The 11403-nt window shown below is 42.9% G+C and overlaps 1 protein-coding gene across 1 annotated transcript; it reads right to left on the bottom strand.

Moving 5' to 3' along the window:
- Nucleotides 1-721: 721 nt before the first annotated feature.
- Nucleotides 722-8164, bottom strand: LOC139474048 (uncharacterized). Its single transcript, XM_071256908.1, has 4 exons — nucleotides 8065-8164; nucleotides 2280-2361; nucleotides 1722-1849; nucleotides 722-798 (listed from the first exon to the last, which is right to left on the bottom strand). Exons 1-4 carry the CDS (start codon nucleotides 8162-8164, stop codon nucleotides 722-724), a joined length of 387 nt encoding a protein of 128 aa, XP_071113009.1.
- Between the last annotated feature and the right edge of the window lie 3239 nt (nucleotides 8165-11403).

Below are 11403 nucleotides of genomic sequence, written 5' to 3'. Positions count from 1 at the left end.
CTCCATGAAGCGTCTGTTGGAGTCTTGTGCTTCGTGTAATGTCTGTTGGAGTCTAGTGCTTCGTGCAGTGTCTGTTGGAGTTTGGGGCTTCGTGTAGTGTCTACTGGAGTATAGTGCGTCATGCAGTGTCTGCTGGAGTCTAGTGCGTCATGCAGTGTCTGCTGGAGTCTAGTGCGTCATGCAGTGCCTGCTGGAGTGCACTGCTTCATGTAGTGTTTGCTGGAGTCTACCGGTTCGTGTAGTGTCTGTTGGAGTGTACTGCTCCATGAAGTGTCTGTTGGAGTCTAGTGCTTCATGAATTGTCGGCTTGAGTGTACTGCTTCATGTAGTGTCTGCTGGTGTCTACAGGTTCGTGTAGAGTCTGTTGGAGTGTACTGCTCCATGAGGTGTCTGTTGGAGTCTAGTGCTTCGTGTAGTGTGTGTTGGATAGTGTACTGCTCCATGAAGTGTCTGTTGGAGTCTACTGCCCCATGAAGTGTCTGCTGGAGTCTAGTGCTTCATGTAGTGTATGATGGAGTCTTCTTCTCCTTGAAGTGTCTGTTGGAGTCTGCTATTGCTTCATGAACTATCCCATTTAAATTTACTATTGCAATATGATGTATCCCATTTAAATTTACTATTGCTTCATGAAGTTTCTGTTTGAGTCTACTGCTTGATACAGTGCCTGTTGGAGTGTAGTTTCATGTTAGTGCCCAGTGCTTTATGAAGTGTCTGCTGGAGTCTACTGCTTCATGAAGAGGGCGATGAAAGCCATCAGTAGAGAGGCCAAGGATAGATAGATTCCACCGGCAGCAGAACCTGTCAAATAAACAGATCAGAATTAGCTTCCGGTTCAGTTGTTATATTGACCTTCTTATGACGACTGCTACCAATACAGTCGGCACTGCATGTCGTCACGGATTCCCAGTGAGCTTATTGTCATTTCCATCAGCAAATAAAGCAATGAAGCATTATCTCAACTTACTTAAAAATTATAGCTAGAAATTAGCCTTGCATGTCTCGAAAAAGTATCCTTCATTTGAAACGAACAGATGTTTATCCGAAGACAATGGGTGAAGGGAAGTATCTTGTTTTGTTTGCGTCGTCTGCCTCGTGTTTTGCTGAGTTAAACTGCGGACATATATTCTGGACCTCTATAAAAAAAGATGAATTCGTTATCAACCGATCCGTCGGGCGTAGGTTGTGATGTACATGTACCCTGTGTGTGAGTCTATGTACCCCGAGCCGTCAGGTGAGATGTACCCTGTGTGTGAGCCTATGTACCCCGAGCCGTCAGGTGTGATGTACCCTGTGTGTGAGCCTATGTACCCCGAGCCGTCAGGTGTGATGTACCCTGTGTGTGAGTCTATGTACCCAGAGCCGTCAGGTGTGATGTACCCTGTGTGTGAGCCTATGTACCCAGAGCCGTCAGGTGTGATGTACCCTGTGTGTGAGCCTATGTACCCCGAGCCGTCAGGTGTGATGTACCCTGTGTGTGAGCCTATGTACCCCGAGCCGTCAGGTGTGATGTACCCTGTGTGTGAGCCTATGTACCCCGAGCCGTCAGGTGAGATGTACCCTGTGTGTGAGCCTATGTACCCCGAGCCGTCAGGTGAGATGTACCCTGTGTGTGAGCCTATGTACCCAGAGCCGTCAGGTGAGATGTACATAGGCTCACACACAGGGTACGTCACACACTACGCCCCGAGGGATAACTTATACAGTTTGCTACTGCTACTTACATGGGAGGGCGTTCATCAGTACAGTGTTACTGGTGATGGCGGCATCAAGGCTGGCTTTCTCCACAACCTGGGAGCTGGTGCAAGCACCCACTTCGTCTTTCAGACACTCAATGTAGAGATTATAAGTCCTGGTGGAAAAAAACCGTATTTCTGATTGTTAAAAGAACAAAAAATGATGTCTGAAATGAAGGTCAGTAGGTATCGTGGCCAACTCCTTCTCTGAATTAATAGTCAGTAGGTACCTTGGCCTACTTCCGATCTAAATGAGAAGAAAGTAAGTACCGTGGCCTACTTTCTGTCGGAAATGAGGGTCAGTATGTATCGTGGTATACTCCCTATCTGAACATAAAGGAGTAGGTATCGTGACCTACTCTCTGTCTAAACTGAAAGTCAGAAGTTAACGTGGCCTACTCCCTATATTAACGGAACATCAGAAGGTATGGTAGCCTAGTGGCTATCTGTATGACCTTAGAGTGGGCTATTATTGTTAGTATGAAGGGAGTGATAGGAGAAGAAGGTTACGCGTGGAATGTTGAATGAACGCAAAAAGAAACATACGCGCATCCTTCTGTACCAAGGATACTTCCTGTCAGTGAACATGCAAGAATATTGCAGGCAGCATGCACGCTCGCCACTGAACCTGCAACAGATAGACACGTGTCATGAACATCACACATGCTTGGTGACTTTTTAAAGTCAATTACAATCGTATTTATTTGCAATCCTTGTATTTCACAACAATAACCCCTGAAGCAGATTTAAGGAGTGAAGTCAAATGTCATCTCATTTCTCTTCACAACTATTAAATCTAGTTGATAAACACATCAAAACGATTCGTTGCTTGTCCTTGAGTAACACGTATTAATGGATCAAGGAGGCTATGAGGTGTACGCGAGAATGTCAATAGCATGCACAAGTGGTACAAGTCAAGATATACTCTTTTCTGACAGCGAGTTCATCCTGTTAAGTATTTCATATGTATAAATGATAAACAATCACGCGCAAGCAACGTTCATCGAAACAATCAAGACAAACAACATTTGTTCCCTGCAAACTTCATACTTCTCATGTCAGCGAGGAGAAATATTGGAAGTGTGTAGTTACCTGTTGAAGTGTAGATGTTTCGACATCCCGGTATCGTTGCAGCTAGTAGAAATATTGCAAGTGTGTAGTTATCGGTTTCAGTACCAAGGTTTTGACACACCGGTATCATTGCAGCAAGTAGAAACATTGGAAGTGTGTAGTTATCGGTTCCAGTGCCAAGATTTCGACATACCGGTATCGTTGCAGCTAGTAGAAATATTGGAAGTGTGTAGTTATTGGTTCCAGTGCCAAAGTTTCAACACACCGGTATCGTTGCAGCGAGAAATAATATTGGAAGTGTGTAGTTATCTGTTGAGGTGTAGAGGTTTTGACACACCGGTATCGTTGCAGCGAGGAAAAATATTGGAAGTGTGTAGTTACCGGTTCCAGTGCCAAGGTTTCGACACACTGGTATCGTTGCAGCGAGGAAACATATTGGAAATGTGTAGTTATCGGATCCAGTGCCAAGGTTTCGACACACCAGTATCGTTGCAGCGAGGAGAAGTATTGGAAGTGTGTAGTTACCGGTTTGCAGTGCCATGGTTTCGACACATCGATATCATTGCAGCGAGGAGAAATATTGGAAGTGTGTAGTTACCGGTTAAATTGCCAAGGTTTCAACACAACGGTATCGTTGCAGCGAGGAGAAATATTGGAAGTATGTAGTTATCGGTTGCAGTGCCATAGTTTCCACACACTGGTATCGTTGCAGCGAGGAGAAATATTGAAAATGTGTAGTTATCGGTTGCAGTTGCATAGCTTCAACACACCGGTACCGTTGCAGCGAGTAGAAATATTGGAAGTGTGTAGTTATTGGTTCCAGTGCCAAGGTTTCAACACACTGGTATCGTTGCAGCGAGGAGAAATATTGGAAGTGTGTAGTTACCGGTTGCACTGCCAAGGTTTCGACACATCGATATCGTTGCAGAGAGGAAAAATATTGGAAGTGTGTAATGATTGGTTCCAGTGCCAAGGTTTCGACACACCGGTATCGTTGCAGTGAGTAGAAATCTTGGAAATGTGTAGTTATCGGTTGCATTGCCAAGGTTTTAACACACTGGTATCATTGCAGCGAGTAGAAATATTGGAAGTGTGTAGTTACCTGTTGCAGTGCCAAGGTTTCGACACAGCCGTATCGTTGCAACAAGGAGAAATATTGGAAGTGTGTAGTTACCTGTTGAGGTGTAGAGGATTCGACACACCGGTATCGTTGCAGAGAGGAAAAATATTGGAAGTGTGTAGTTTTCGGTTGCAGTGCCAAGGTTTCATCACAGCCGTATCGTTGCAGCGAGGAGAAATATTGAAGTGTGTAGTTACTTGTTCCAGTGCCAAGGTTTCCACACAACGGTATTGTTGCAGCGAGGAGAAATATTGGAAGTGTGTAGTTACCGGTTGCAGTGCCATAGTTTCAACACACTGGTATCGTTGCAGCGAGGAGAAATATTGGAAGTGTGTAGTTATCGGTTGCAGTGGCATAGTTTCCACACACCAGTATCGTTGCAGCGAGTAGAAATATTGGAAGTGTGTAGTTATTGGTCCCAGTGCCAAGGTTTCGACACACTGGTATCGTTGCAGCGAGGAAAAATATTGGAAGTATGTAGTTACCTGTTGATGTGTCGAGGTTTCAACACACCGGTGTCATTGCAGCGAGGCAAAATATTGGAAGTGTGTAGTTGCCGGTTCCAGTGCCAAGGTTTCAACACACTGGTATTGCTGCAGCGAGGAAAAATATTGGAAGTGTGTAGTTATCGGTTCCAGTGCCAAGGTTTCGACACACAGGTATCGTTACAGCGAGTAGAAATATTGGAAGTGTGTAGTAACCTGTTGAAGTGTAGAGGTTCTGACACACCAGTATCGTCGCAGTGAGTAGAAGTATTGGAAGTGTGTAGTTCCCTTTTGAAGTGTAGAGGTTTCGACACACCGGTATCGTAGCAGGGAGTAGAAATATTGGAAGTGTGTAGTTATTGGTTCCAGTGCCAAGGTTTCAACACTACGGTATCGTTGCAGCCAGTAGAAGTATTGGAAGTGTGTAGTTATTGGTTGCAGTGCCAAGGTTTCGACACACCGGTGTCGTTGCAGCGAGTAGAAGTATTGGAAATGTGTAGTTATTGGTTCCAGTGCCAAGGTTTCGACACATCGATATCGTTGCAGCGAGGAGAAATATTGGAAGTTTGTAGTTACCAGTTCTAGTGCCAAGGTTTCCACACACCAGCATCGTTACAGCGAGGAGAAATATTGGAAGTGTCTAGTTACCGGTTGAAGTGTAGAGGTTTCGACACACCTGTATCGTTGCAGCGAGGAGAAATATTGGAAGTGTGTAGTTATTGGTTCCAGTGCCAAAGTTTCAACACACCGGTATCGTTGCAGCGAGAAAAAATATTGGAAGTGTGTAGTTATCTGTTGAGGTGTAGAGGTTTTGACACACCGGTATCGTTGCAGCGAGGAAAAATATTGGAAGTGTGTAGTTACCGGTTCCAGTGCCAAGGTTTTGACACACTGGTATCGTTGCAGCGAGGAAACATATTGGAAATGTGTAGTTATCGGATCCAGTGCCAAGGTTTCGACACACTGGTATCGTTGCAGCGAGGAGAAGTATTGGAAGTGTGTAGTTACCGGTTTGCAGTGCCATGGTTTCGACACATCGATATCATTGCAGCGAGGAGAAATATTGGAAGTGTGTAGTTACCGGTTAAATTGCCAAGGTTTCAACACAACGGTATCGTTGCAGCGAGGAGAAATATTGGAAGTATGTAGTTATCGGTTGCATTGCCAAGGTTTCGTCACAGCCGTATCGTTGCAGCGAGAAGAAATATTGGAAGTGTGTAGTTATCGGTTGCAGTGCCAAGGTTTCGTCACAGCCGTATCGTTGCAGCGAGAAGAAATATTGGAAGTGTGTAGTTATCGGTTGCAGTGCCAAGGTTTTGTCACAGCCGTATCGTTGCAGCGAGAAGAAATATTGGAAGTGTGTAGTTATCGGTTCCAGTGCCAAGTTTTCAAAACAACGGTATTGTTGCAGCGAGTAGAAATATTGGAAGTGTGTAGTTATTGGTTGCAGTGCCATAGTTTCAACACACTGGTATCGTTGCAGCAAGGAGAAATATTGGAAGTGTGTAGTTATCGGTTGCAGTGGCATAGTTTCCACACAACGGTATCGTTGCAGCGAGTAGAAATATTGGAAGTGTGTAGTTATTTGTTCCAGTGCCAAGGTTTCAACACACCAGTATCATTGCAGCGAGGAAAAATATTTGAAAAGTGTAGTTATCTGTTGAGGTGTAGAGGTTTCCACACACCTGTATCGTTGCAGCGAGGCAAAATATTGGAAGTGTGTAGTTACCGGTTCTAGTGCCAAGGTTTCGACACACTGGTATCGTTGCAGCGAGGAAACATATTGGAAATGTGTAGTTATCGGATCCAGTGCCAGTTGCAGTGCCAAGGTTTTGACACACTGGTATCGTTGCAGTGAGTAGAAATTTTGGAAGTGTGTAGTTACCGGTTAAATTGCCAAGGTTTCAACACACAGGTAACGTTGCAGCGAGGAGAAATATTGGAAGTGTGTAGTTATTGGTTCCAGTGCCAAGGTTTCCACACACTGGTATTGTTGCAGCGAGGAAAAATATTGGAAGTGTGTAGTTATCTGTTGAGGTGTAGAGGTTTCCACACACCGGTATCGTTGTAGTGAGGAAAAATATTGGAAGTGTGTAGTTGCCGGTTCAATTACCAAGGTTTCGACACACTGGTATCGTTGCAGCGAGGAAACATATTGGAAATGTGTAGTTATCGGATCCAGTGCCAAGGTTTCGACACACTGGTATCGTTGCAGCGAGGAGAAATATTGGAAATGTGTAGTTACCGGTTAAATTGCCATGGTTTCAACACACAGGTAACGTTGCAGCGAGGAGAAATATTGGAAGTGTGTAGTTATTGGTTCCAGTGCCAAGGTTTCGACACACTGGTATCGTTGCAGCGAGGAAAAATATTGGAAGTGTGTAGTTATCTGTTGAGGTGTAGAGGTTTCGACACACCGGTATCGTTGTAGCGAGGAAAAATATTGGAAGTGTGTAGTTGCCGGTTCAATTACCAAGGTTTCGACACACTGGTATCGTTGCAGCGAGGAGAAATATTGGAAATGTGTAGTTATCGGATCCAGTGCCAAGGTTTTGACACACTGGTATCGTTGCAGCGAGGAAAAATATTGGAAGTGTGTAGTTACCGGTTTGCAGTGCCATGGTTTCGACACACTCGTATCGTTGGAGCGAGGAGAAATATTGGAAGTGTGTAGTTATTGGTTCCAGTGCCAAGATTTCGACACACCGGTATCGTTGCAGTGAGTAGAAATTTTGGAAGTGTGTAATTACCGGTTGCATTGCCAAGGTTTCAACACACCGATACCGTTGCAGCGAGGAGAAATATTGGAAGTGTGTAGTTACCGGTTCCAGTGCCAAGGTTTCGACACAACGGTATCGTCACAGCTAGTAGAAGTATTGAAAGTGTTTAATTATCGGTTCCAGTGCCAAGGTTTCGACACACCAGTATCGTAGCAGCGAGGAGAAATATTGTAAGTGCTGAATGGAAGCAGACATCTTCACGTCTGAACTGATCCGCAAGGCAAGAGAGAGGCATCACCAAGTCCAACTGTATGGCTTAGGCGGCACCGTGATGGTATTCCTACCTTGCCTCCCTAAAGACCATCATGTATAGTCAACATCACAACACCACGATTTCCAACTTTGAGGACAAGTAGACTCGCACCGTCAACGGTAAACAACGGTATATATTTTGCGTGGTACGTAACGAAGGATTAAAGGTCCTGCTGGGAGGGGGCTTATGATTGTAGGGAATATCACGAATGCTGAATACATTATAGTTTTTAAACCAACACCTTTAGAAATGGTTTCCACTATGACAGTATGATCATAACTGTCTAATTTGTCTTGCTCTCAACCTGCGATCAACATTAACAGAAATGAAAGGGGCACATTAAGATGTATAGTGAAAAACCTATATTCTGGGGCTAGGGGATTTTATCGAAAAAGTAAATGTTCTCAGAAAATGGTTAAAAAAGCCTTGGTTTGATGTTGAAAAATATAATAAGTTGTCTGCCACAAAAAATACATTGTTGCAAGGTCATTTTGAAAATGAAATGTATAGTCTCATAGTTTTAATCAACAAAATATCTGGTTTTGCTGAATCCATAGCTGGTCTCAAACAAAATTTCCGCCCCTAACACATTGTAGAAATAAACAAAATGAGAAAAACTTACAACAAAGAGCGAGTAAGCCGAGAACAGTATTCATTTTTGCTGTGGCTGTGTTGTTTAGGCTGGTGCAGTTGTCTTCAATATGTCCAGTTCCTACTAACATGTAAAGATGGGTTTTAAATATATAGGTATATCTACATACACGCACTCCATGGTTACAGAGCCTAACAATTGTGAAGGTCAGAGATTGGTCGGCTGGACGGTGACAGTTAAAATGAATTACTCCAGCTACACACGCAAGCTGCAAAGTGACACGCTATGGGAAACCCGGACATACACAACAGTGTTCATGTATTGTGAAACATATTCTATTTTTATTATGATGGAACTGATTGGGAAGGTTGTGCCTGTCCCGTCCACCGATTGAGAGGATGTCATACCATGCTACACATACTCAGAATACCGTGTAGGTGTCAATGCGTTCAACGCACTCAGTGAAGTCCAGACGTAAGATGGTCTTCATTGAAACTATTGAAAAGATTAAGATTAAAGCCACACGTTCCTTAACTGTACTGTCAACCTTGATGTTAATTCAATGTAACTTAACTGTAAAACCTAAATGTAGACCAGAAGGTTCACTAAGTAGATACCCGTTTACTGACCAGGTGCATATTCAAACACATTAAATACATACCCGTTTATTGAATGGGTACAAATAGAGGCACAGGGGGTACGTGCATCCCTACCTTCATCCCTACTCTCACTACTTCCCTCACGTTTACCCTCAGAACTTATTTCATGTAAAGTTACTGTCGGTAAGGTATTCTATGAACCAAACGTGTTTTCACGGCAAGACGCACACTCTTTGCATTTCCTTTTAATTACGTTCCTGTCTCAAACGACTTTTTAAATCCATGAGGAGGCCCTGTCGTTTCCTCGGCGCATTTTGCTGTGCAGAGTTGTGTCTCCTAGACTAGGAAACTATGATCGTGGCTTCGAATTCCAGCACCATACACATTAAAAGATGGTACTTTGTGTTACCCTGCCCGGCGCTTGGCAATAAGGGGCTAAAACCATGACTGGTCGACTCAGAGTCAATAAACTGTGTCTGAGTTGGGTATTCATGTTAGACTGCAGTCTGCTATCTCCGTTGGCTACCCCTATAAAATCGTCTTTATTCCGGATTAGATCAAGCCCCCCCCCCCTCGGGTCCTACGGGACATGCGCACCTTTAATGAAAAAAGGCAATACCACGTCAATATCAATATGCCGCATTGTCGCGTTGTATAGAATGTTAAAGCTTTCTTAGGCCGTTTTAGTTGGGGTCACAAATGTAATAACACGGTAAATTTTTACCTTGAGAGATTTGGCGTTGTGGCATATTCGCCTTTTAGTTAACAAAAAAAATATTATTCAAAAGGCGACAATACGACAAAAGGTCAAAATGTCGCCTTGTCGGGCTTTAGTTCATTTTGACACATTTTGCTTGTTTTCGTGAGAGCGACAATGCGACACTGTCCCTTCTAAGATTCCAAAACAGACGAACAGAGGTGGAGGGAGGTGACTTTGGGACTTTCAACACACCCCTATGCATGTTTGCGACTACTAGAGTAATAATGTGACTGGTCACGCAGAGTCTAGTTGACGAACGGGGCGAGGTTCTTGTAGCTCATCAAAGGCTGCAATGTTGTTATGGAGTAATCACAGAGTCCAGAGGTGCTTGATGTCGCTGAGCAGGCAACATATACACCGACGGACAAAGCCTAATGACCTTCTTGAATGACAGTGGTACTGGGCAACACTATTAGTCAAACATATCGCACATACTTCCATTCCGTCGACTTTCAAAAGCAATGATCTGTCCAGCAATTACCATTGATAGGTTTACTGATAATGTTCCTTGCCTACAATGTACATACAACAACACTACATGTTTCCCCTCCTCTTACACCTCCTCTTACATTTCCATTTAATTAATTTAATTCATATGCGGCTAATTATTCAAACAGCGTCTTTACGTCATCTAATGTGTCGAAAATGACCAATAAAGTGACGTCAAATGTGTCTTAAACGTCATTTAACGTGTCTTAAACGACTTTTAACGTGTTTTAAAAAACAACTTCATCTGAAGGTATATAGATTATCTATATCTCCTCCAAGTGATGAAGATACATTGATATCAGATCTTACTGTATTCTACAAATGTAGGGGATATATTGTATGCACAGCGCTGCAGGCAGTTTCACTTCGTTATCAAATAATGTTACCAAGTAGGTTTTTTCCACATTTTAACAGTTTTGCATACCCGGATTATTATATTTGTGCATTATATCTAGCTTGTCGAATAATCACATATAAAGTGACGTCAAATGTGTCTTTAAATGTCATTTAACGTGTCTTTAACATCATTAAACGTGTCTTAAACGACCTCTAGCGTGTTCTAAACGACCTCATAACGTCATCTAACGTGTCTCAAAAGACGTCTAACGAGTCTTAAGCGACCTTTAGCGTGTGTTAAACATTGTTATCAACGTCATCTAACGTGTCGAATAGTGTCGTATAAGGTGATGTCCATCGTCTCTCAAACGTTATTTAAAGTGTTTTCAACGTCACTAAACGTGTCTTAAGCGACCTCTAGCGTGTGTAAACGACCTCATAATGTGTCTCAAATGACGTCTTACATGTCTTAAGCGACCTTTAGCGTGTTTTAAACGTTGTCATCAACGTCATCTAACGTGTCAAATAATGCCGTATTAAGTGATGTCCATCGTCTCTTAAACGTTTTTAAAATCATGTATTAAGTGACTTCTAATCGATCTCAAGCCACGTCTGACGTGTCTTGAACGCCATTTAACATGTATTAAGCGCCTTTTAGCGTGTAATAAACAACGTCAAAACGTTATCTAATATGTCGAATAATGGCGCATAAAGTTACTTCAAACATGTCTCAATAATATTTTATTACAGGAAACAACACGCTTGCTTGAGGAATTAATTCGAGTAAATAATTATCATACAAATCGCAATAGGAAAGAAACCTTCATTGTTCTTAATTCAATATTTAACACTGATTATTGTCAAAGGAATTTGTTAGCCCCCTATATGTTTGAATGGTATCTTATAGACTTATAATTTTGAGATTTTAATCATTGGTACAAGAAACAAAGATTTAAACATGCAAAGTTATTGTCTGACAAATGAGCATATTTAAATAAAAGACTCCATCCTAGTCCAAAACTGACTGGCATCGTCGTCCCATGGAAGCAATCAGATCCCGAATTGTGGCCTGGGGAATGTTAACCCACTCTGCCTGTAGTGTTTGCGCTAACTGTCGGGGGTTCTGTGGTTGCTGCTGACGTGCCCGCAGTCGTTGATTCAGTGCATTCAATACATGTTCGATTG

This window comes from Haliotis cracherodii, unplaced genomic scaffold (assembly GCF_022045235.1).
Source record: "Haliotis cracherodii isolate W230 unplaced genomic scaffold, xgHalCrac1.p SCAF_3, whole genome shotgun sequence".
In the NCBI taxonomy this organism is placed as follows: domain Eukaryota; kingdom Metazoa; phylum Mollusca; class Gastropoda; order Lepetellida; family Haliotidae; genus Haliotis; species Haliotis cracherodii.
This window is presented reverse-complemented; position numbering and strand designations above follow the sequence as displayed.

Bases quoted from the DNA above. Each gene is read 5' to 3' on its own strand.
- LOC139474048 (XM_071256908.1), bottom strand. From the start codon at position 8,164: ATGTTAGTAGGAACTGGACATATTGAAGACAACTGCACCAGCCTAAAC. The intron at 1,850-2,279 runs GTATGTTTCTTT...TTTTTCCACCAG, and splicing joins CTTGGTACAGAAGGATGCGC to GACTTATAATCTCTACATTG. The intron at 799-1,721 runs GTAAGTAGCAGT...TTTATTTGACAG, and splicing joins ACTGATGAACGCCCTCCCAT to GTTCTGCTGCCGGTGGAATC.